At 43.3% G+C, this 26,926-nt stretch overlaps 1 protein-coding gene across 34 annotated transcripts in view; it reads right to left on the reverse strand.

Moving 5' to 3' along the window:
* The window catches only part of LOC134225499 (patronin), a 303,747-nt gene that overhangs the window by 100,716 nt on the left and 176,105 nt on the right, over nucleotides 1-26,926 (reverse strand). For all 34 annotated transcript variants that reach the window (XM_062705624.1, XM_062705622.1, XM_062705621.1 and 31 more), the window contains 2 exons: nucleotides 5,745-5,879; nucleotides 5,556-5,678 (listed from right to left, as the gene is read on the reverse strand). In XM_062705624.1, the coding sequence (XP_062561608.1) occupies nucleotides 5,556-5,678; nucleotides 5,745-5,879 (258 nt within the window). The remainder of the gene's footprint in view (nucleotides 1-5,555; nucleotides 5,679-5,744; nucleotides 5,880-26,926) is intronic.

The raw sequence follows: 26,926 nt of genomic DNA on the forward strand, positions 1-26,926 counted from the left end.
TGCTAGAATCGAAGCGATGCCGGGTGTTCCAAACAGCGAGCAGAGCTCTGAACTACGAAACCATATGCAGTAACAGTGCCTGCTTTGAAGAGGAATGTAGGATGGCCAATAATACTCCTAGGGGGGATACATAGGGGATAGAGATGGCTAGGACCAACAGCACACCTCTTGAGAAATCCCCGGAGATGACTAATTATTATTCGTTTCTTATAAAAATACCTAAGCATTTTATGCCTAAAGTATTTTGTATATTAATTTTTGGTATTATTATTTGGTATGTTACCTCTTATGCAAAGCTATTTCATAACAGAGTATGGTATCAATAACAGAATAAGGTATTATTGAGTTAATTTCTCCTGCTCGGGTAGGAGCGGAGAAGGAGGCAAGATCGAGCGATACGACGAGAAGGAGTTCTGTTATGTTGGATGCATCAATCGCAAGTAATCGTCGCAATTTGATTACACCCGCCGCTTCAGGAACAACTGTTTTTTCCGAAAGTAAAGTGACAGCTTCCATTAGCGCCCAAGCTAATAGGACGCCCCCCCCCTCCAATTGGAGCTGAAATATATTGACAAAGCGGCGTCGAATACGTGGCTGGTGCGGGTTGAACTTTTCTCAGAAACAGAAGGATGCAGGTAGTTATCCAGGACCGGGTAATTGCGACTCTATAATAATAGTGATGCTAGACGTGAAATACGAAGACGCATCCTTCGTCTTACTATAGGTTACAGAGGTTAGGTTACATTCACACCTGTGCCAAATGTGCCATGCACAAAACGTTCAAAATGATCCTCTACTTTTTTACTTTTTTTTCTGTTGGGTATTTCAATCACTGCGACCATTTCTAGGAACTTTTTTCAAATTTGTGTAATTGATTCTAACCTTGTTTTTTGGAACGGCGATTGTGCTGTGATTAAAACCTAGGATATTAAAACTATTTTGGTCAACTAATAAATACCCAACAGAAAGAACAGTTTTTGGACTATCTGGTAATAACGTCAGTTGAACGATTTTGCTGAATAGACAGAGTATGTGCCGTTTCAAATTTCAAGGTCAAATACAGTCGCGCCCCTTTGAAAAAAGTTCCTAAATTTTTTAGATTTATTGTGATATATGCGGGTTTGCAAGCACTTGGATTATTTAATCCTAGATTCGATCAAAGAATACTTAGGATCAATTAGGATCTTTGGCAATTGTAGGCGTACCAAAGGGGTGTCCTACGAAAGGCGGAAACACGAAAGATGGAAAGCATTTAAGGCGGAATACGAAAGGCGGAACGATACAAAAGGCAGAAACACGAAAGGCAGAATTGCATTGGGCTGTTTTAACTTATGCGGACATTTTGAACCGACAGATTAAACGGCGTGATTCTCCTTTCGCTATAGAAAGATATACTTTGGCCATTGATCGTCCAGATGCATGATTTCTTGTTGGTTAGTGGGGAGACCTTCCGTAGCTCAGCGATAAGCCATATGGATTTGTACGAAGCATACCCTGCTCAAGGTGACTGATATCGAATCTCTATAAGTCTATACGGTCTGAGAAGTTTTTGGGTGGCAAATGTTCTCGCCATTCCGAAGCATGGAAATCGTATACTGAATAACACTGGGTGCTTAATAGATAATAAGCGAAGAGGCTGTTAGTGTTTAAGTTGTGAGATGAGATTTCAGTAGATAGAAAGGGGCTACCCCGGCCTAAGGTCATTTGGCATAAAGCCGTTTGGCATAATGGTCGTTTGGCATAACGCAATGAAAATGATCTTATTTTCAATAATAATCATATTCATTACGTAACTTAAAGCAGGACTTCATCATAGACTTCTTGATATTTACAATGAAGAAGGCAAGATGCATGCGTTCAAAGAAGGCATCATCAACTCTTTTGCAGTATCCAGAGCAATGGCGTATATTTAAAAAGGAATGATCTCCTCCCTTTTTGCATTTCACCGAGCAAATGCGTGCTTTATAAGAAGGCAGCATCAATTCTTTTGTATTATCCCGAGGAATCGCGTAATATAAAAGGAGGCATCATCAACTCTTTTGCATTATCCTGAGCAATCGCGTACTTTAAAAGAAGGAATGATCTCCCCTTTTCCATTGCTCCGAACAAACACTTGCTCTAAAAGAAAGCATCATCAACTCTTTTGCCCTATCCTGATCTGTTGCGTAATTTGAAAGAAAGAACAGTCTCCCCTTTCGCATTGCACCGAGCAAGCGCGTGCTTTAAAAGAAAGGCCACATCACGCGTTTCGCCTTATCTATAGCAACCGCTTGATTAAAAAAAATTATACGAAAATTCAATCAAATAGAATTACTTTTACTTTCACTTTTTGGGGAATAATACGTCCTGAGGAATGGTCTCCTCGGAATTACTAAATATATTATGGGAAAAAGATTCAGATGGTATACGGTTTTCGACAGACAGTTTCCTGAGGAATTTTAAACTGAGAGAAAATCATATGCAAATTATAATTCAGTATCAAATTTTCAAAACGACTTATCTGCTTTTGTAAACAATGAATCAAACGTCGATTTAACGAGTCTAATAGTACTCCCACGCAAACCGATACCTTTAACAGGTAGCTGAAGCCTTCTTCACCTACGTGTTGATGGTGATGGTTTGCATGGGAGTGCTATCCTATTCGTCAAATCGACATTTTAATCTTTGTGTACAAAAGCAGATAAGTCGTTTTGAAAATTTTGTATTGAATTTACTATTACTATTCTGAAAGCATTGTAATTTTTCTGAGTATTAGTTTTAATCAATTATACCAAACGACCATTATGCCAAACGGCTATCATGCCAAACGACTTTTATGCAAAACGGCGTACCCCCGATAGAAGGAATCATATACTCCTTAAACTGGGACCAAGCAGATGCGAGCCTTCAAAGAATAAAATATGTCCTCCCTTATCTCAAGCAGACGCCTGTGTAAAACTAAGAAATGACAGAATTCTGCCTTTTGAAATTCCGTCTTTCGTATTTCCGCCTTTTGTAATTACGCCTTATGATATATTCCGCCTTTTGTTACAAGTCTAAGAAAGTTTGCCTTTCGAGATTCTGCCTTTTGTGATTCCGCCTTTTGTTAGAATCCCGTACCAGAGAATGGTGGCGAAGACGGATATACCACAAGCTTGCTAAACTCTACTGCAAAAGCTGGAAGTATAAGATGGGCAGGGCATTAGCATTAGCATTGAGCACTTCGCACAAATTCGTAGGTGGTACAAGCCAAGACTATTGTACATTTTCATCCGTTACCACAGATATTGATTTGGGACTAATCACTATCTCTTAGATGGAAGCAATGCACTCTCCAATAGTCGAGATCTGTCCTGGCCACGTCCTTGCGAATGCTGAGGAAGGGGAAGGATGGTTAGTTGGACACCTACTTAAGAAAGATGCAGAGAACTCTACGACCTCTCATAGGCGCCACGGGAGGTTTTTTGTATGGAAGGTTATAACAGTATGAATCGTTTTGGTAGAACGTGAAATACAGAAAGAGCTAAGATAGAAATACAAAATAGGAGAGAGACGAGCCTGAAATTGAACCTACGACCTCCTGCTTATAAGGCAGAAGCGGGAGCCACTAGACCACCGAGCTCGTCTTAAGTATAAGATGGGCAGAGCATGTTGCAAAAATGCCGGACAGCTACCCTGCCAGGATGGTGTTGTTTGAAATCCGGTTTGTGCAAGATGGTTTAGGGCGTACTGCGCTAGGTGAGAAAACCAGACGTGTAACAGAATCGCAAAGAACAATTCGTTTATTGTTGCTCAAAAAGAAGTTAGTTGATTCAGTGTTTTATCTGTTTTCATGTTAACTAAATTACAAGAAATGTTGAAGGTTAACCTGCAAACCCGACTACAATGGATGTGGGCAACAACAATACTTGTGCTGAAAACGGACACGAAAATAAATGAAGAGTGGAAGTGTGAAATGGTAAATGGTTTTCTAGATGCGCTCTAGTCCAAGTGTACAATGAAATGCAAAAACTGTAGTCGGCTAGTTATATACTTACTGGAGAAGATAAGTATAAAAATAAACAAAATAATCCTGTGTTAAGATCAAAAACTCGATTCAAAGTAATTAGATTGAGTTGATATTTTTCCTGTAGGTGCATGACCCTGTTCGAAATAATTAAAAGACCAATTATATGCAGCAGTCTTTTCAAAAAGTAGTATTTCATAATTAGCTCCATAGGTCGTAAATAGAAGACCTGCACACAAATAGCTTAACCCATGTCTTCCCATGGTAGCTGTAAAGCTTCATAAAATTTTTCACCTTCCAACTTTCCTCGAATTATTTCAACAGCAAAAAGCAATATTTAGGACAGCGTTATGGTTTCATTAGACTGCGTATACCTACATATAATCAATGCTGTGTAAAAATAGTGAAACTATTGAAAACAATCAAGTTTGTTTGTTTGTTTGTTTATTAATGACATTTTACACCAGAAAGGTGCATTCGTGTCAGGCAGCGGGGAAAACGATCAAGTATTATCCCATTGAATTCCACCACTTAATTGTTTCTTGAAAGATACGTATTTCGACCTCAACAGTAAGGCCGTCTTCAGTGACTCGACTCGAGTCGAGTCAAGTACGAGACACTGAAGACGGCCTTACTGTTGAGGTCGAAATACGTATCTGTCAAGATACAATTAAGTGGTGGAATTCAATGGGATTGTACAAGCTCGTCTTATGTCAAGTGAAGACATTCCACTAAAAAGCTCAAAATAATTTTCTTAAACAATCAAGTATTGATTTACAATCAAAAACTTTCTTTTTCGTTTTTCTCTAATTTAAGCCATGCCAAAAAAAAATTTGGTCCAGCATTTTTCTCAAGGTGATCCCTTCCTGTTGAAATCTTTGAATAAAGTCGTGGGAAGGAAAGCGTTAATGATTTATTTAATAATTAATATAAATCGAATACCTATCGTAAGTAAATCCAAATTTGAAACATTAAAAATGATTGAAATGTATGAAAATTAGACTTGTCTTTATATTTATTTCAGGCAATATGTTACGATAGTTTTTTTTATACACTAGACTAGATGCATAGAAGACCAATTTTTGCAAAAGTCGATCTTTGATTTTCGGCTTGCAGACGTTCCTAAATAAACTACGGGGTATAACTAATTGACTGCAAGATGGCGCAGTATACGAATAACTTCACGCAATATACAACTCATAGCACCAAATGGTCCATTTGCCCTAAATCTACCTTTTGTGCTCTACTACTGGTTTGAAGATGTGATCGGAATTTGTGGCGTGATTTATAAAAATACTATCAAAGTTCAACATATTGTGAAACAATCTATTTACAAAGATCTTAACACACTTTTGCATACCTTATTTGTAGTCATCGTCCTCGGTAGAGGCATTTTATGGTGGGGAGAGGAAACATTGTGCAAACATATTTCGAAACATTCGAATTTTCAATCGGGTAAAAAGGAAGCTTTTAAAGCAAATCAGTCTAATACGCAAACAGATTAACGCAAAGGAGATGTTTCAAACCATAGGAAATGATAAAAAAAAAACTAAATATTCTGTGCACTTACCACGCTCTTCCGCTTTGGAGTCGTTGTTGGTTTTCTCCTTGGCTTGTCTTATCCGTGCAGGAACCAGCGGTTCCTGCATCGAGGACAGTGTTGGCACTCCTTTACTGCGATGCACCACAAAGCCTAAAATGTTCATAAGTACACGTTAGATAAGAGTATTACGTCACATTTAAAAACTCTGTATCGTACCTTCATCCTGATCCTGATGGTATGGTTGGTGTGACTGCTGTGGATGCTGTGAATACTGTGGTTGCTGCTGTTGATCGTGCATATCCCGAGCGGAAACATGCTTCCGAAGGGTACTCGCAGAAGGTGAACGGGTCACTAAATGGATTGATTGTGGCATAGAATGGGAAAGAAATTGACAGTGGATTAAAATGTGTTTAATTCTCATTCAAAGCTTATCTTAGATTTTACCCAATTTCATGAAATTAAGAAAACAAATAAAGAAACATAAAATGGAAGAAACTGCACCTGGGGGTTCGAAATACCACCAAAATGACGACAATGCTGACACACAACACAAGACATCGAGCAAGACACACGCCAAAAGCGGAATGATTTACAGCAAAGCAAAGTCGGGCGCCTCCGCTGTCCCGAATTAATAAAACTAAAAAACAAGAATGAAAAGCATGCAATACCAATAAAAGCCGCTCGCAAGGCTTTCTCCCCGGCCGGCTGCTGTAAGCTCCCTCTTAGTTAGATAATAAAGTAGAAATATTCCATTTTCTCCAAATCATTTTTCACAAGTAATTTTGAGATCTTTAAATACATACATTATGCTACTTCAAATACCAGTGTTCATGATATGTTCATTATAGTTTAATATTTAATTAAATATTCTTCTTTCTAAACATGTCTTAGTTGACATAAGAAAACTCGTCTAAAACTTTCGTCTATATTTCTTAATAAATGCAATGTTGAAGGTACTCAATAGAATATATTTTGTTTTATAAAGAGATGTATACTTTTCAGCTCCGGCCGGGTAGCTCGCTGTGCTTTTTTGGAGAGAAGGGTTTTCGAGTATAGGAACAGAACATGCAACGGCATTCACAGTGTGCCACTTATGCAGCGGTAGCCGGCGCGACGCTCATCGATGGAAACAGCTGACAGCAGTGAGAGCAGTAGATACTACAGAAATACCTGCGACTGACCCCCCACCCATCAACAAAAAAGTTAACAACGTTTGGACAGCTGTCGGATAAACCATGAATATTTGTCTATTATAATTTTGTGAAGATGGCGATTTAATAGATTGTGAAAACAAACAAATTTACACGGATTCGTTACATATCTGGAGGTATTTACTGATCATTGAGAAACATTATGTCTCTTATGGAATTGAATGGCACCATACTAAACTCGTCTTATGACAAGTGAAGACATTCCACTAAAAGAGCTTAAATATTTTTTCATTATGTCTAACAAAACAGTAGAAAGTTTATGAATTCGAAAATAAAATCAATTTTCGTGAAAATTATACACATTTAACTACATAACGTAATCAAAACACATTGTTGTCCCATCTGATCTTTTGAACCATTTGGCTATGAGCGTTATGGATTTTCGAATCCCTATATGAACTGTTAGGTAATGCATCAAATCTCGAACGGCCAAAATCCTCGACTATTGTTAAACGCCTCCGATATTCTTTATATAGGAGAGCATTATGATCGTTAAACGACGAGTCCTCATGCTCTAGTCATGACACTTTAATGCAAAGTTACATCGTTTCTCTCATTTGCAGATCCAGAAGGCGGCACTGAACAACACAATAATGAAAATATAATAATGAAAGTAAGCTAGCATCCAAACTTGGTGCAGCGAAATCAACGGTAGTTTTAGTTTGGCAGCGCAAAGCAACGCGACGCCCAGGAGTTTCACACGTATTTTAAATGTGATCGCATTATAAAACAAATTTAGTCCAAATTATCATAAAATTGATAATTAATTAGGTGCATTTCAGGTGTCGCACAAGAAGCAGTTCAGAGCTGTGTTATGATGGCAACGCTGATGAACAACAATTTATCATTTCAACGCCAATTGTATACTGCCAGCTGAGGAGACTGGTTTAGTCATGGAAAATCGCATAAAACAATCATGTTCCGCGTAATTTCGTCCCCTAAGAAATGCCAGATGAGTTTCGTGTGATTTGAGTGAATCGAGTGATGTAATCAAACCGCAGTAGGATTTGGGCGATCCAACATTCAAAATTAAGTGAAACGTAATCACGTTTGAATTGCTAATTCAAGTTAGGGTGATAGCCAAGTCTCTTGACATAATGTTTCGTTCACTAATTAATCCATCAACCAGGAAATCTATCATTTTTTGTTTGAGATCTTAAGCGATTTTTAAAAAATGAGAGATGCAGAAAACAATAACATCAGGTTTATACAATAAATCATGAGTTAAACCAAGCATATCTAGCCATCTAGCCAAAAATGGAGGAAATGCGTGTTTTTCCATAAAAATTGTAATATTCATAAGCTACAATCGTATCATATTCCATATATAAGTTCAAATCGTGAATCCGGAAATCCTATTGAAATATTTGAGTTGCCTTTTTTTAAAAAAAAACTCATTTTCACGCCAATTTTGAATAAAATCAGCGCAAACGATTGGTAGCAAACAGAAAGCAGAAGCACAAGCAAAAACAATTATGAGCATGATATCGGGTCTCTGTACTTTTTTATAGACTTTCGAAAAAAAAATCTGCCGGTTGAATTCAGTACTGCTTTTTTGACAGATATATCACAAAATCTGGGGTAATTGAACAGAAAAATATTTAAGCTCGTTTAGTGCAATTTAATTTGGGGTAGAGGAGTGCGCTGCCTCCCACGACAGATTTTGGCTTCGTTTGAAATCTGTCACGCCGCTGATCTACAGTTTTCCAGTGAAAATTCAAAAAAATATCCCGTTGAAAAACAAAGAATTTCCTTCGTAATTTCGAAAACACTTGCGTTGGAATCACGAGTAAAGTTTCATGAAACATTTTGAAGAATTCTTCATAGCAATTCTGAAAAATTCAAATGCACACTCCGAAAAATTACCAGTGAATTTTCTGTAGAATTCTCGCTTAACTTTTCAAAAGGACCTAAGTAACATTTTTTTCATTAATTAATTTGAATACTGCAATCAAAAGCTTTTATGTAGCTCTGTTGATTGCGCTATTCAAATCAATTCATGAAAAAAATGTTACCTAGGTCCTTTTGAAAAGTTAAGTTGAGAATTGTTCGCAGAAATTACCAAGAATTTCTATTTGTAATCCAAAACATCTTTGAATCATGAAAAGCCATGAAAGTTTATGAAACTTGTATGCAAACGTGGAAAAAAATCGGATGGGCAGCACCTACCAAGAAGGTATGATAAAACTCTTCGTTCTCGCTCATTCTATGTTGAGGACAATATTTTTTCTCACATATGTGTAAAACAAGTTGTAATGCAACATCAGAACCGGTGCCCCCGGAATTGGGGCTTTCTCAAAGGAATTTATCATGGATTATAGCCCCCCGAATCAGTTCATTATGTCTCTATCGAGATGATAAGTGGAAGAATAATTGGTCATTTAGCCGACTTTGTTTGGCTGAAATGGTCGTTTGGCAAAAATAGCCATTTGACCAAACGTTTCGACATTTTCGGCCATATATATGACCTGATCAGCCAAATGACCCGTCCTGCCAAGAATGATTGGCCAAACGACTTTTTCGGCCAAATTACCTATTCGGCCAAACTATATTTTCGGCAAAACGGCCAAATGATCCGTTAATGCAAGCGACTTTTTCGGCCAAATTACCAGTTTGTTTACCGTAAATAACCATTTCGGCCAAAAGAAAGCCCGATTCGGTCTGCCCGTCCTTTGGGCGAAATTCATTCGGCGAAAGGCCACTTGTAAGAGTAATACTGTACACCGACAGTCATTCAACCCAATATGTCATTGAGCCGAAATACAACTGGTCATATGGCAGAAAAAGTCGTTTGGCCGAATAAGTCATTCGTCGTTTGACAAAAAAGGTAATTTAGCCGGGTCATTTGGTTGAAAGGGTTGACATTTTTGGCCATATTACCCATTCATCAAATTGCACTTTCGGCAGTATGGCTGATAAAATGAATTTTTTTGGACCAAACGACCATTTTGGTCAAACGGCAAACCGCCTATACTCTAAAGATTTCCGAAGGGCAATTTTTCGTTGAAATATATAAAAAAAAATCGTAGAAATTCACAATTTGTATAATTTTCAACAGAAACTCCTAAGAATTTCCCGAGAATATTCCAAAGAATCTTCCATGGAAATCGGCGGCAATTAAAAAAAATCCCTTGGAAATTCCAAGCAATTACATTTGGACTTGCCTTGGAAATTCCAAAGAGCTTCCATTAAAAATTCTTAAGAATATCCCGTGGTCACTTCACAGCATTTCCCATTAAATATCCAAAAAAAATCCTTATGAACCTTTTGGGAAAGAAGAATTTCCTGGGAAAGATCATCAGATTATTCCAGCGGAATTTGAAAGATCCTCTCGTTAATGTCTTGAAAATATCCCGAAAAAATAGATTTAAACTTTAAGAAACGAACGGAACGTAATAAAAAATCGCCACGCTAATTCACGCCACCGACTAAAATGGCTTTCGGCGTGACGACAAAAACGTCGCCACCGACGATTTTTGGACCGGCGGACGCCTCTAGCTCAGACCTTCTACAAGTGCACACCATCGTGTACGCGACCTTTCACGAAGCATACGGCCTTCTGCAGGTCAATAGGTCATCTTTTATAAAATAAAAATGAGTTGAGGTTTCCTTCCTGACGATTTAACTCGCGAACGGGTTGACCGATTCGCAAGATTTTCTCCTTAATCGATTCGTTCTGGGATCCGCAAGGTTTGTATATATAAACAGTTGTGAACTTAACGAGGAAATGTTAAAAAAAAAACCATTTGAATACAATTTTAGGTGAGCTGTTGAGGAAAACAAAACAAACGCACGGAAATTGATCTAGAGTGCGGGGCTGCAAACAGTTCATTGTGACATTTGCATCCGTACAAAGCTGCATTTCTTTCGCTAGTTTGGAATAAAATGCTGTTTGACCGAAATGACCGTTTGGTAGAAAGGACCTTTTTGGCCGAAAATGTCATTTGTTCGAAATGGACACACGGCTGAAAGTTTTGTTCGGCCGAGCTGCCTTCGGCACAAAGGACGAAGGAATTCGGCTATATGGAGTGTTATTTAGTCAAATGGCCTTGGACAAATGTCTTTCCGCTTAATGACTTTCAGCCAAACGATGGAATAGGACAGCGGTTCTCAACCTTTTTCTTGAGAGGTACCCCTTCGAATTTTTGCATGATTTGAGGTACCCCCTCTCGAAAGTAGGCCTCTAATCCTCTTGAAAACATAATTCCGAGCCCTTTTGAAGGGAAGCTCCTTTAAGCTTTTGAGTCCCTTTAGAGTAGGCTTCCGAACCTCTTGAAAAGATGCTTCCGAGCCTCTCGAAAGGAGCCTTCCGAGCCTCTTGAAGGCGGTTTTCGAGCCACTTAAAAGAAATCTTTCGTTGAATCTTCAAAGAACGCTTCTGAGCCTCTTGATAGTATGCTTCCAAGCCTATTGAAAGAAGCATTCTGAGCTTCTTGAAGCGAGGCTTCCGAGCCTCTTGAAAGGAGGCTGCCGAGCCTCTTGAACGAAGGCTTCCGAACCACTTGAAAGCAGAGGCGTCGCGTCCGCATGTGCAACCTGTGCACTGCACATGTTGCAATTTTATCTCCAACATTTAAACTCTAGACAGATTTCTTGTCTTTCTAATCCAAGCATGTATTTGAATTATGTGCATTTGAAAGATGTTTCATGCTAATTTGACTATTAAATACATAAACGGAAAATATGCATGTTTTTTTATAGGCGTGATGTAAGGCAACCAAATGCTGCGATGGGGACGCGTTATAGTTTTCTCTACGATACCGAATCGACCCACCGACACCACATGTTGTATCAACACGGAACTTTCAGCCGAGAACGTTTTGTCATGTATCATACACGCATTATTTTATATGTGTTGATCATCTGCTCTAACCGCAATCGGCGATGTATAGGTAGTCAAAGCGTTCCTCGCAGGCAGTGCACGGATTGGTGCCTATCGAGAACCGCTTCAAACAGCGCATGCGCGATTCGGTGAAGAGAGCGCGATCGGAACAAAATCGAAAGAGAAGAGTAAAGCGCGAGCATTTCTGCTTCCTCAAAGCGTTCCATGACGAATGTTCCGCTTTGTATAAGCAACGCGAAGCAAAAGCGCTTTTGATATTTGATTAAATGGGATGGCCCGTTTACACATCCACTAATCCTGACGACAATGTACTGTCCGATAATACTAAGGCGACATTAGCTCAATTTAAACAGAAATTGTCATCTGCTAATAAGCGCAATAAAACCTGTTTACAAATACGCCGTCTAATATAATAGATATTGACGTATCCGATAATATTAACATATTGTAAACAGACATTTCATCTTCTGATGAAAATCTATATTGTCGCAAAATTAGCGAATATGAAACGGGCCAACATTTTTAAAGAAATTTATTTTTCAAGGTTTATTTCGAGAAATCCAATTCCAGAAACAGCCTTTGCATAATTGATATATTTATTTTCTATATTTAAAACTTCGTCTCATTTTACGAATAACTCAAATTAGAATTGAAAGTGCCAGTTCAATAATTTCCAAATAGATATATTGCTTATTTGCCACATTGGAAACGATTCTGATGATAGTAATTTTTAATTTTACTTAAATACTTTGAAGCTTAGTTAATTTTGGGTTAATTCAGAAATTAAGAAATAGCTAAGAACCAGTTAGATGCAACAAAATAAGCAAACATATTGAGAAACGCGCTGGAAAATTATTTGTTTATTATTTCAGGTCCCTTTTATGTGTTTTTCTCGAAATATTAAAATAGTGCACATGTTGAAGAATTGATCACGCGACGCCTCTGCTTGAAAGTAGACTTCCGAGCCTCTTGAAAGAAGGCTTACGAGCCTCTTGAAAGAAGGCAACCTAACCACTTGAAAGGAGGCTTCCGAACCTCTTGAAAAGATGCTTCCGAGCCTCTCGAAAGAAGCCTTCCGATCCTCTTGGAAAAAGGCTTCAGAGCCTCTTGAAAGGAGGTTTTTGAGTCTCTAGAAAAGAAGGCTTTTGGGCCTCTAGAAAAGAAAGCTTTTGAGCTTCTTGAAAGGAGGCTTCCTAGCCTCTTGAAAGGAGGCCTCCGAGCCTCTTGAAAAGAGGCCTCCGAGCCTCTTGAAAGGAGGCTCCCGAGCCTCTGGAGAGGAGGCTTCCGAGCCTCTTGAGAAGGGGATTCCGAGCCTCTTGAGAGGAGGCTTCCGAGCCTCTTGAGAGGAGGCTTCCGAGCCTCTTGAAAGGAGGCTTCCGAGCCTCTTGAGAAGGGGATTCCGAGCCTCTGGAGAGGAGGCTTCCGAGCCTCTTGAGAAGGGGATTCCGAGCCTCTTGAGAGGAGGCTTCCGAGCCTCTTGAGAGGCTTTGGGGCATCTTGAAAGGAGACTTTTGAGCCTCTTGAAAAGAGGCTTTCGAGCTTCTAGAAAGGCTCTTGGAAGAAGGCTTCCGAGCCTCTTGAAAGGAGCCTTTCGAGCCTCTTGAAAGGAGCCTTTCGAGCCTCTTGAAAGGAGCCTTTCGAGCCTCTTGAAAGGAGCCTTTCGAGCCTCTTGAAAGGAGCCTTTCGAGCCTCTTGAAAGGAGGCTTCCGAGCCTCTTGAAAGGAGGCTTCCGAGCCTCTTGAGAGGAGGCTTCCGAGCCTCTTGAAAGGAGCCTTCCGAGCCTTTTGAAAGGAGGCTTCTTAGCCTCTTGAGAGGAGGCGTCCGAGCCTCTTGAGAGGAGGCTTCCGAGCCTCTTGAGAGGAGGCTTCCGAGCCTCTTGAGGGGAGGCTTCCGAGCCTCTTGAGGGGAGGCTTCCGAGCCTCTTGAGGGGAGGCTTCCGAGCCTCTTGAGGGGAGGCTTCCGAGCCTCTTGAGGGGAGGCTTCCGAGCCTCTTGAGGGGAGGCTTCCGAGCCTCTTGAGAGGAGGCTTCCTGAGCCTCTTGAGAGGAGGCTTCCTGAGCCTCTTGAGAGGAGGCTTCCTGAGCCTCTTGAGAGGAGGCCTGAGCCTCTTGAGAGGAGGCTTCCGAGCCTCTTGAGAGGAGGCTTCCGTGCCTCTTGAGGGGAGGCTTCGGGGCATCTGGAGGGGAGGCGTGTGAGCCTCTTGAGAGGAGGCTTCCGAGCCTCTTAAGAGGAGGCTTCCGAGCCTCTTGAGAGGAGGCTTCCGAGCCTCTTGAGAGGAGGCTTCCGAGCCTCTTGAGAGGAGACTTCCAGGGCTCTTGAGAGGAGGCTTCCGAGCCTCTTGAGAGGAGGCTTCCGAGCCTCTTGAGAGGAGGCTTCCGAGCCTCTTGAGAGGAGGCTTCCGAGCCTCTTGAGAGGAGGCTTCCGAGCCTCTTGAGAGGAGGCCTCCGAGCCTCTTGAGAGGAGGCTTCCGAGCCTCTTGAGAGGAGGCTTCCGAGCCTCTTGAGAGGAGGCTTCCGAGCCTCTTGAGAGGAGGCTTCCGAGCCTCTTGAGAGGAGGCTTCCAAGCCTCTTGAGAGGAGGCTTCTGAGCCTCTTGAGAGGAGGCTTCCGAGCCTCTTGAGAGGAGGCTTCCGAGCCTCTTGAGAGGAGGCTTCCGAGCCTCTTGAGAGGAGGCTTCCGAGCCTCTTGAGAGGAGGCTTCCGAGCCTCTTGAGAGGAGGCTTCCGAGCCTCTTGAGAGGAGGCTTCCGAGCCTCTTGAAAGGAAGCCGTCGAGCTGCTTGGAGGCTCCCTAGAGGCGTAAAAGGATGCTTCTAATCCTCTTGCAACGAAGCTACCGAGTTTTAGTGAAAAATCATTTTGTTCATTCGACAGTTTGTTCGTTTGATCTTTTGTTGTGAAAGGCAGGATTTAATTGGGATTTATTGATCGCATTACATATTATGTACAATATTTTTTTTTTTGAAATAAAAATACACAATTATCAAAATTGTATCAATGAATTTTGATTGAAATTGTAATATGTCCGCCATTACGCATTTTTGTCCGAGGTACCCCCCTAGGGCCAGCGAAGGTACCCCCAGAACCGCTGGAATAGGACGTTTTTTCAAAGGCCACAAGGCCGAAAACCATTAGACCGAAACCTATTCAGGAGAAAATGTCATTTGTCCGGAATGGACAGACGGCCGAACTGATCCTTTGGCTGAAAAAGTCGGTTGGCCATATTGCCCATTCAACAAACGACATATTCAACCGGATGATCCCCAAATGACATTTTCGGTCAAATGGCGCTTTCTTCCAAACGACCATTTCGGTCAATAGGAATTTTAGGCCAAATGCGCTATTCGTCAAAAGGTCTGTTATAGCAAACTGCTCTTTTGGCTGTATGTCGTTTTTGGCAAAATGACATTTTCGGCCAAACCGTTTCCGACCAACTAGAAGCGATTAGTCCAAAACGTTCAGTTCGTTCAAAATGAATTCTGAGTGCCGGCTCAACAACGTATATTCGTACAAGTGGCATTCGGCCAAATGGCTTTCCGCTGAATGACCTCCAGCTGAATAACGATTGCCTCTTTTGAACAATTTCCCGTGGAATTTACGAAGAATTTCTTATGGACAATTCAAAGAATCTCCCGTAGAAATCCGAATAAAATTCATTCAAAATTTCGAGGAAACAATTTAATTGAAATACCGAACCATTTTCCGTGAAAACTTAGAAGCTAAAAACCTGAGTGCCGAAAATTAAAAAAACACAAATACTGAATAGATTTAATAGAAATTCCGTAAAATATACAACAGACATTTTTTTAGAGGTGAGCCAGCCAAGGGCTGAAAACCTCTTTAATAAAGACGATAATAATAAGAAATTTCAAAAAAAATCTAATTGTCTAAATGAATATTTTAGGAAAACTTTTTCTAGGAACGTTCATTACATTTTTCCGGCAAAATTCAAAAGATTCTACATGTTCATTCATCATTTATTTAGTCTACATCCAAACAGATAACACTGAATCAACCATTTGACGCCACAATACACGGTTCGAGGCAGCATCTCTCCATCCTCCAATACGCCCCACGCTCGCCAAGTTGTTTTGCACCTGGTCTGCCCATCTCGCTCGCTGCGCTCCACGCCGTCTCGTACCTGCCGGATCGGAAGCGAACACCATCTTTGCAGGGTTGCTGTCCGGCATTCTTGCAACATGCCCTGCCCATCGCACCCTTCCAGCTTTAGCTACCTTCTGGATACTGGGTTCGCCGTTGAGCTGGGTGAGCTCATGGTTCATTCTTCGCCGTCACACACCGTATTCTTGCACACCGCCAAAGATGGTTCTAAGCACCCGTCTCTTGAATACTCCGAGTGCTTGCAAGTCCTCCTCGAGCATTGTCCATGTTTCATGTCCGTAGAGGACAACCGGTCTTATTAGCGTCTTGTACATGACACATTTGGTGCGGTGGCCCGACTTCCACAGATGATGCGCCTTCATATTTCACGACTAACATTGTTATCAGCCGTTAGCAAGGATCCAAGTTAGACGAATTCCTCGACCACCTCGAAGGTATCCCCGTCTATCGTAACACTGTTTCCCAGGCGGGCCCTGTCTCGCTCGGTTCCGCCCACAAGCATGTATTTTGTCATCGACGCATTCACCACCAGTCCAACTTTTGTTGCTTCACGTTTCAGGCGGGTGTACAGTTCTGCCACCTTTGCAAATGTTCGGCCGACAATGCCCATGTCATCCACGAAACAAATAAATTGACTGGATATGTTGAAAATCGTACCACGCCACGGCTGTTATACCCGGCTCTCCGCAAGACACAATGTTGAACAACAGGCACGAAAGTCCATCACCTTGTCTTAGTTCCCGGCGCGATTCGATCGAACTGGAGTGTTCGCCCAAAATCTTCACACAATTTGACACACCATCCACCGTTGCTTTGATCAGTCTGGTAAGCTTCCCAGGGAAGCTGTTCTCGTCCATAATTTTCCATAGCTCTACGCGATCTATACTGTCGTATACCGCCTTGAAATCAACGAACAGATGGTGTGTTGGGACCTGGTATTCACGGTGTTTTTTTAAGGATTTGTAAAGATTTAGTCCGTTGTCGAGCGGCCGTCAACGAAGCCGGCTTGATAACTTCCCACGAACTCATTCACTAATGGTGACAAACGACGAAAGATTGTCTGGGATATCACTTTGTAGGCGGCATAAAGGATGGTGATTGCTCGAAAGTTCTCACACTCCAGCTTGTCGCCTTTCTTATAGATGGGACATATGACCCCTTCCTTCCACTCCTCCGGTAGCTGATCAGTTTTCCAGATTCTGACTATTAGTTTGTGTTAGTTTTCTGACAAATGAAAGGCTGTTTCGGTCACCCCGTCGTTTGGCCGAAAACCATTCGGCGGAAAGCCATTTGTCCGAATAATACGTTAAACCGATAATCATTCAGCAGAATATTTCATTTAGCCGAATAAACTATCAGACCGACACCCCATCTGGCCGAAAATGTCAATTGGCCCAAACATAACTGGTCATATGGAGGAAAAATTTATTTGACAGAAAAGGTCATTTGGCCAAAAGGATCGACATTTTTGGCCACAATACCCGTTTCAAGATAAAATTTTCCGCCGTATGGCCGATCAAATGGAATTTTCGGCCAAATAGGAACCCGTGCATAATCCAAAGAATTACGAAGAGCTTTCGTTGAAAATTCTAAACAATTTCTCGTAGAAATATGAGAAGATTTTGTTTCAAAACCCACAATTTGTACAATTTTCCACGGAAACTCTAAAAAATTTCTTGAAAAAATTCCAAAGTGTTTTCAGTGAACAACATGCCATTCGGTAGAACTAGTCGTTTGGCAGAGAGGACATTTTCTGTGAAATGGCCCTTTCTGCTAAACGGCAATTCTGGCTAAATGACAATTTCGTCCAAGCGGCACTTATGGCCAAACTATTTTTTTGGAAAAATGGCCAGTTCGGCCGTATGTCGTTTTCGGCTAAACCATTTTTGACCTATTAACCGTTCCGGCAAAATAGAGTTCAGCTATACGACCACAGACAAACAGACGTAACACTGAAGAATTAAACTGAGTACTCGTTTCACACCTAGAGGTGTGCATATCGTTTACCTTCAGATTTGACAGCTCACATCAGCGCCTTCTGTTGACATACGTAATTTTGGTCAAATAATCTATTCGTCCAAATGACCTGCTAGAGCAAACGGCTCTTTTAGCCATATGCCGTTTTCGACAAAATTACATGTTCGGCCGACCAGTTTCCGACCCAATAACCGTTTTGGCCAAACGTTCAATTCGTTCAAATGGAATTCGATAAATGTCGACTTATCGTATTATTTGTCCAAGTGGCATTCGGCCAGATGGCTTTTCGCTGAATGACTTTCAGCTAAACAACCCTTTTGGAATATCAGTTTTTTCATTGCGATTGTAAATAAATCGATTATTTTAAATGCCTTCTTATAGAAAGTAGTGCGTTCGTACGAATTGGATACCCAACAATCATTTGACACAACGCTTTGGGTAGCCAGTTGGATACCTTATTGTCATATGGCATAACTACCACAAGGCTTGTCAAACACTTACTTCAAAAGAAAGAGGCAACTACCATTCGCTTTATTCTGGACAAACGTGTGCTCTGGCAGAATGAGACATCTTCCCATGAGCTTTATTTTATTTACCCAGACTAAGGCCGTAGTGGCCTGTGCAGTACGTAAAAGTCTTTTCTATTCAACTCGGTCCATGGCTGCACATTGCCAACCAACCAACAGTCTACGGAGGGTCCGCACATCATCTTCCACCACCTTGCTCGCTGCGCACCTCACCTTCTTGTTCCCGTCGGATCGTTGTTGAGAACCATTTTTACCGGATTACTGACCAACATTCTGGGTACATGCCCGGCCCACCGCAGTCGTCCGATTTTCACGGTGTGAGCGATGGACGGTTCCCCAGCAGCTGATGCAACTCTTGGTTCATTCGCCTCCTCCACGTACCGTCCGCCATCTGTTGTAATTTTTGTAAATTTGGATATGTATTCCACCATAGATGGCACGCAGCACTTTCCTATCGAAAACTCCAAGTGGGCGTTAGTCCTCCACAAACATTGTCTAGGTCTCGAGTCTAGTGAGCGTTTTGTGGATAGTCAGTACGGCGGCAAACTCTAATCGATCGGAGCGTTTTTCGGAGTTCAAAGTATGTACGGTTTCCAGCCACGATGCGTCTCCGAGCTTCTTTGCTAGTATCGTTTACAGAGTTCACTTTTGGGTCTAAGTAAACGAATTCTTCAACCACCTCTATTTTGACCTTTCGATACAAAAAAAATATATTCACACGAATGCTTTTAGATTATATTAAGTAAAATTGTTGGGATTTGTAAATAACATATTTGGCCTTTTATTTGACTTTGAAGAACCTAAACATGTGTAGCTCATAGAGGGATCAATTCTCCCCGATATGGGGATCAAGTGTCCCGCAAGTTTTAAAATTGTAAAATTTTGTATTCTTCGGATAAATCGATATTTTGATAACTTCCAATGATGTTTTTGAATAACTAACATAATTCTTCATCGAGTCCACAAAAAACCGTATAAATGTATACATGTAACATCAGTTTCTCTACAGAAGAGCAATAATTTACGATAAACTGGATTTTTTTACCCAATTTTTTTTTGAAAAAATAGCATTGCTTCCAACCTATACTGCCCTTAATCGCATATCTGTCCCATCTTTGCTGGGTTTCCTATTCATATGGGACAAATATGCGATTCACGGCAGTATAATAGCGACTTAGTAACAACTAGCTAATGATATCACCAACCAAGTTTTTTTTTAAATTGTTCCTATTAAGCTGCGATAATAAACATTAAATACAATCAGAAAAGGCATCCACAGCAACACAAACAAATAGAAAGATGAAATCGTAAATAAAATCTTGCATAGATTAACCAAAACATAATGAATCACACGATACTCCTTCCTACTGTTTCGGATAACCAGCCGTAACACATGTTTAAGCTGATATTTAAATCAAGTTTCCAAATCCATAAATTCTTTCGACGGATTCGCAGGTGCAGCCACCTCACACTGTGCTTTGTATTCGATTCCACGTAAATCCATTCATTCTTACAAATATGGCAATTTTCCGCATACCTATCACATGAACGAAATCTTAACCACCTTTTAACACTCCTCCGACCGTGATAGGTTTTACTTACACGAACGACCATGCCTCGAAAGACACTATTTTCAAATCGCTATATCTCAGCCGTTAGTGAACCGATTTGAACAATTTAGGGACTCACAAATTTTCCCGTCCATCAAGATTTGTCTGAGATGTTGAGACCTCCGATCGGACCAAAAATGACCTCTGTGGACCTCCAAACGTCGGAGCAAGTCGTGATTTTCATACAAATTGCGTGGTTGGTGCTCACCAGCTTGATGTTCATGCTAATATTAGTAAGATATTTCGAAATCCGTGAGATTTAGAAAGTTGCCGTCTTCTACAATTTTGTTCAGGAGGCCAAAACCATACTGTCGCTGATTATATTATTTCGAAACTCGTCCGCTTGGCGGCGCTAGTGTATATGAGAAAGATCGCTGGGTCGAATATTTCGAAATCTGTAAGATTTAGAAAGCTGCCGTCTTCTACAATCTTGTTCAGAAGTGTAAAACCATACTGTCGCAGATCATATTATTTCGGAACCCGTCCGCTAGGCGGCGCTAGTGTATATGGGAATACTCGTTGGGTCAAATATTTCGGAATACGAAAGATTTAGAAAGCTGTCGTCTTCTACAATTTTGTTCAGGAGGCCAAAACCATACTGTCGCAGATCATATTAATTCTGAACTCGTCCGCTTGGCGGCGCTAGTATATATGAGAAAGATCGCTGGGTCAAATATTTCGGAATCCGTAAGACTTAGAAAGCTGTCGTCTTCTACAATTTTGTTCAGGAGGCCAAAACCATACTGTCGCTGATCATATTATTTCGGAACTCGTCCGCTTGGCGGCGCTAGTGTATATGAGAAAGATCGCTGGGTCAAATATTTCGAAATCTGTAAGATTTAGAAAGCTGCCGTTTTCTACAATCTTGTTCAGAAGTGTAAAACCATACTGTCGCAGATCATATTATTTCGGAACCCGTCCGCTAGGCGGCGCTAGTGTTATGGGAATACTCGTTGGGTCAAATATTTCGGAATACGAAAGAATTGAAAAGCTGACGTCTTCTACAATTTTTCTCAGGAGTGTAAAACCATACTGTCGCAGATCATATTATTTCGGAACTCGTCCGCTTACCGGCGCTAGTGTATATGACAAAGATCTCTGGGTCAAATATTTCGGAATACGAAAGATTTAGAAAGCTGACGTCTTCTACAATTTAGTTCAGGAGGCCAAAACCATACAGTAGCAGATCATATTATTTCGGAACTCGTCCGTTTGGCGGCGCTAGTGCATATAGGAATACTCGTTGGGTCAAATATTTCGGAATACGAAAGAATTAGAAAGCTGACGTCTTCTACAATCTTGTTCAGGAGTGTAAAACCATACTGTCGCAGATCATATTATTTCGGAACTCGTCCGCTTGGCGGCGCTACTGTATATGAGAAAGATCGATGGGTCAAATATTTCTGAATACGAAAGATTTAGAAAGCTGACGTCTTCTACAATTTTGTTCAGGAGTGTAAAACCATACTGTCAAAGATCATATTATTTAGGAACTCGTCCGCTTAGCGGCGCTAGTGTATATGGGAATGCCCGTTGGGTCAAATATTTCGGAATCCGTAAGATTTAGAAAGCTGCCGTCTTTAAAAATTAAGTTCAGGAGGCCAAAACCATACAGTAGCAGATCATATTATTTCGAACTCATCCGTTTGGCAGCGCTAGTGTATATGGGAATACTCGTTGGGTTAAATATTTCGGAATACGAAAGATTTAGAAAGCTGACGTCTTCTACAATTTTGTTCAGGAGGCGGAACTCGTCCGCCTGGCGGCAATAGTGTATATGAGAAAGCTCGTTGGGTCAAATTTTTCGGAATCCGAGAGATTTAGAAAGCTGACGTCTTCTGCAATTTTGTTCAGGAGGCTAAAACCACAGACGAACAGACGTAACAGCTTGAACATTTTTTTCCTCTACCGCCACCTTGCGAGCATGTCACACGAAACAATGTTTCGTATGACATTTTCACCAGAAGGCGCTGGGATACAAAGAACAAAGGGATCCGATCGATTCCAGTTTGAGACAGCAGCACGTACGAACGTGTTTTTTGCTCGCGCATTTTTTCCAAGTGTTTTTTCTCGTTCGTTCGCTGTTTACGTTTTCGCTTCGTCGCGTTGGTGTTATTTTCTTCCGGACCCGTCATGGGAGACTCGGTGGCCGATTCGATCGCAGGAAAGTGCCTAAGCGCACTGCTCTTGGAGGCGCGGGTAACCCCTCCAAGCAGCTTTTGCAGAGCAACGTGTTCTCGCCGTTGCCGCTTGATGACGCCGACAATCCGCCAAAAAAGAGGAAGAAGCAGCAATCGCAGTTGCCGCAGGTGCAACCGGAGCGGAAGGAGAAGTGCCCGCCCGTGTTTGTGAAGGGCGATCCGCCGGATTTATGCCCAAAAATTCGCCAGCTGATCGCTAAGGGGCTGAAATGTACTTTTCGGCTCTGCAGCGAGGGCGTGAAAGTGATGCCGGCAAACAAGGACAATCATCAATCCGTCGTGGAGTTCCTCGAGGTCCACAAGTATAAGTACTACACTCATGACCACCCCGGCACGAAGCCGCTCAAGGCTTTGCTGCGAGGACTCCACGGAAGGAGAGTCCATGAAGGAGAAAGAGCTCCAAGCAGAGCTTGAAATTTGCGGACTGAAGCCAGTAGCCGTGCACAAGATCGCTCGTCACGACAAGGCGAGGAGATATCGCTACCAGCTTTACCTGATCCAGGACCTGAAGCTGGTTGGCGTTATAAATTACACCATCGCTGACTGGGAGTGATATCGGACAGTGCACCGCGATGTCACGCAATGTACCAACTGCTTCAATTTCGGGCACGGCACCAGGAACTGCCGCATGAAGCCGCGCTGCAACAAGTGTGGCGAACCCCTTCCGACTGACGAGTGCCACAAAATAGAGGTGGCCGATCCCAAGTGCGCCAACTGTGGCGATAAACATGGGGCCACCACAAAGGGCTGCCCAAAGCGAGCCAAGTTCCTGGAAATCCGGAAGAAGGCTTCCACCAGGACCATTCCGAAGAAGAACCGTGTTCCTGTAATCAACGAGGTGAACTTTCCAGCCATCCCGGCTCGCCGTCGGAGGAATTCCTGGAGGAACTTCCGGAGGAATTCCTGGAGGAACTTCTGAAGGAATTCCTGGAGGAACTTAAAAAGGAATTCCTGGAGGAACTTGCGGAAGAATTCATGGAGGAACTTCCGGAGGAATTTCTGGAGGAACTTCCGGAGGAATTTCTGGAGGAACTTCCGGAGGAATTCCTGGAGGAACTTCCGGAGGAATTCCTGGAGGAACTTCCGGAGGAATTCCTGGAGGAACTTCCGGAGGAATTCCTGGAGGAACTTCCGGAGGAATTCCTAGAGGAATTTCCGGAGGAATTCCTGGAGGAACTTCCGGAGGAATTCCTGGAGGAACTTCCGGAGGAATTCCTGGAGGAACTTCCGGAGGAATTCCTGGAGGAACTTCCGCAGGAATTCCTGGAGGAACTTCCGCAGGAATTCCTGGAGGAACTTCCGCAGGAATTCCTGGAGGAACTTCCACAGGAATTCCTGGAGGAACTTCCGCAGGAATTCCCGGAGGAACTTTCGCAATAATTCCTGCAGGAACTTTCGCAGGAATTCCTGGAGGAACTTTCGCAGGAATTCCTGTAGGAACTTTCGCAGGAATTCCTGGGGGAACTTCCGCGGGAATTCCTGGAGGAGCTTCCGCAGGAATTCCTGGAGGAACTTCCACAGGAATTCCTGGAGGAACTTCCGGAGGAATTCCTGGAGGAACTTCCGGAGGAATTCCTGGAGGAAGTTCCGGAGGAATTCCTGGAGGAACTTCCGGAGGAATTCCTGGAGGAACTTCCGGAGGAATTCCTGGAGGAACTTCCGGAGGAATTCCTGGAGGAACTTCCGCAGGAATTCCTGGAGGAACTTCTGAAGGATTTCCTGGAGGAACTTAAGAAGGATTTCCTGGAGGAACTTGCGGAAGAATTCATGGAGGAACTTCCGGAGGAATTCCTGGAGGAACTTCCGGAGGAATTCCTGGAGGAATTCCTGGAGGAACTTCCGGAGGAATTCCTGGAGGAACTTCCGGAGGAATTCCTGGAGGAACTTCCGGAGGAATTCCTGGAGGAACTTCCGGAGGAATTCAAGGAGGAACTTCCGGAGGAATTCCTGGAGGAACTTCCGGAGGAATTCCTGGAGGAACTTCCGGAGGAATTCCTGGAGGAACTTCCGGAGGAATTCCTGGAGGAACTTCCGGAGGAATTCCTGGAGGAACTTCCGGAGGAATTCCTGGAGGAACTTCCGGAGGAATTCCTGGAGGAACTTCCGGAGGAATTCCTGGAGGAACTTCCGAGGAATTCCTGGAGGAACTTCCGGAGGAATTCCTGGAGGAACTTCTGGAGGAATTCCTGGAGGAACTTCCGGAGGAATTCCTGGAGGAACTTCCGAGGAATTCCTGGAGGAACTTCCGGAGGAATTCCTGGAGGAACTTCCGGAGGAATTCCTGGAGGAACTTCCGGAGGAATTCCTGGAGGAACTTCCGGAGGAATTCCCGGTGGAACCCGTGGAAGTCCCGGAGGAACTTCCGGAGGAATTCCTGGAGGAACTTCCGGAGGAATTCCTGGAGGAACCTCCGGAGGAATTCCTGGAGGAACTTCCGGAGGAATTCCTGGAGGAACTTCCGGAGGAATTCCTGGAGGAACTTCCGGAGGAATTCCTGGAGGAACTTCCGGAGGAATTCCTGGAGGAACTTCCGGAGGAATTCCTGGAGGAACTTCCGGAGGAATTCCTGGAGGAACTTCCGGAGGAATTCCTGGAGGAACTTCCGGAGGAATTCCTGGAGGAACTCCTGGAGGAATTCCTGGAGGAACTTCCGGAGGAATTTCTAGAGGAATTTCCGGAGGAATTCCTAGAGGAACTTCCGGAGGAATTCCTGGAGGAACTTCCGGAGGAATTCCTGGAGGAACTTCCGGAGGAATTCCTGGAGGAACTTCCGGAGGAATTCCTGGAGGAACTTCTGGAGGAACTTCCGGAGGAATTCCTGGAGGAACTTCCGGAGGAATTCCTGGAGGAACTTCCGGAGGAATTCCTGGAGGAACTTCCGGAGGAATTCCTGGAGGAACTTCCGGAGGAATTCCTGGAGGAACTTCCGGAGGAATTCCTGGAGGAACTTCCGGAGGAATTCCTGGAGGAACTTCCGACGGAATTCCTGGAGGAACTTCCGACGGAATTCCTGGAGGAACTTCCGACGGAATTCCTGGAGGAACTTCCAAAGGAATTTTTGGAAGAACTTCCAAAGGAATTCCTGGAGGAACTTCCGGAGAAATTCCTGAAGGAATTCCTGGTTGAACTTCCGGAGGAATTCCTGGAGGAACTACCGGAGGAATTCCTGGAGGAACTTCCGGAGGAATTCCTGGAGAAACTTCCGATGGAATTCCTGGAGAAACTTCCGAAGGAATTTCTGAAGGAACTTCCGGAGGAATTTCTGAAGGAACTTCCGGAGGAATTTCTGAAGGAACTTCCGGAGGAATTCCTGGAGGAACTTCCGGAGGAATTCCTGGAGGAACTTCCGGAGGAATTCCTGGAGGAACTTCCGGAGGAATTCCTGGAGGAACTTTCGGAGGAATTCCTGGAGGAACTTCCGGAGGAATTCCTGGAGGAACTTCAGGAGGAATTCCTGGAGGAACTTCCGGAGGAATTCCTGGAGGAACTTCCGGAGGAATTCCTGGAGGAACTTTCGGAGGAATTCCTGGAGGAACTTTCGGAGGAATTCCTGGAGGAACTTCCGGAGGAATTCCTGGAGGAACTTCCGGAGGAATTCCTGGAGGAACTTCCGGAGGAATTCCTGGAGGAACTTCCGGAGGAATTCCTGGAGGAACTTCCGGAGGAATTCCTGGAGGAACTTCCGGAGGAATTCCTGGAGGAACTTCCGGAGGAATTCCTGGAGGAACTTCCGGAGGAATTCCTGGAGGAACTTCCGGAGGAATTCCTGGAGGAACTTCCGGAGGAATTCCTGGAGGAACGTTCGGGGGAATTCCTGGAGGAACTTCCGGAGGAATTCCTGGAGGAACTTCCGGAGGAATTCCTGGAGGAACTTCCGGAGGAATTCCTGGAGGAACTTCCGGAGGAATTCCTGGAGGAACTTCCGGAGGAATTCCTGGAGGAATTCCTGGAGGAACTTCCGAGGAAATTCCTGGAGGAACTTCCGGAGGAATTCCTGGAGGAACTTCCGGAGGAATTCCTGGAGAAACTTCCGGAGGAATTCCTGGAGGAACTTCCGGAGGAATTCCTGGAGGAACTTCCGGAGGAATTCCTGGAGGAACTTCCTGGAGGAACTTCCGGAGGAATTCCTGGAGGAACTTCCGGAGGAATTCCTGGAGGAACTTCCGGAGGAATTCCTGGAGGAACTTCCGGAGGAATTCCTGGAGGAACTTCCGGAGGAATTCCTGGAGGAACTTCCGGAGGAATTCCTGGAGGAACTTCCGGAGGAATTCCTGGAGGAACTTCCGGAGGAATTCCTGGAGGAACTTCTGGAGGAATTCCTGGAGGAACTTCCGGAGGAATTCCTGGAGGAACTTCCGGAGGAATTCCTGGAGGAACTTCCGGAGGAATTCCTGGAGGAACTTCCGGAGGAATTCCTGGAGGAACTTCCGGAGGAATTCCTGGAGGAACTTCCGGAGGAATTCCTGGAGGAACTTCCGAGGAATTCCTGGAGGAACTTTCGGAGGAATTCCTGGAGGAATTTCCGGAGGAATTCCTGGAGGAACTTCCGGAGGAATTCCTGGAGGAAGTTCCTAGGAATTCCTGGAGGAACTTCCGGAGGAATTCCTGGAGGAACTTCCGGAGGAATTCCTGGAGGAACTTCCGGAGGAATTCCTGGAGGAACTTCCGGAGGAATTCCTGGAGGAACTTCCGGAGGAATTCCTGGAGGAACCTCCGAGGAATTCCTGGAGGAACTTCCGGAGGAATTCCTGGAGGAACTTCCGGAGGAATTCCTGGAGGAACTTCCGGAGGAATTCCTGGAGGAACTTCCGGAGGAATTCCTGGAGGAACATCGGGAGGAAGTCGTGGAGGGACTTACGGAGGAATTCCGGGAGGACCTTCCGGAGGAATACCGGGAGGAACTTCCGAGGAAT

This window comes from Armigeres subalbatus, chromosome 3 (assembly GCF_024139115.2).
Source record: "Armigeres subalbatus isolate Guangzhou_Male chromosome 3, GZ_Asu_2, whole genome shotgun sequence".
NCBI lineage: Eukaryota > Metazoa > Arthropoda > Insecta > Diptera > Culicidae > Armigeres > Armigeres subalbatus.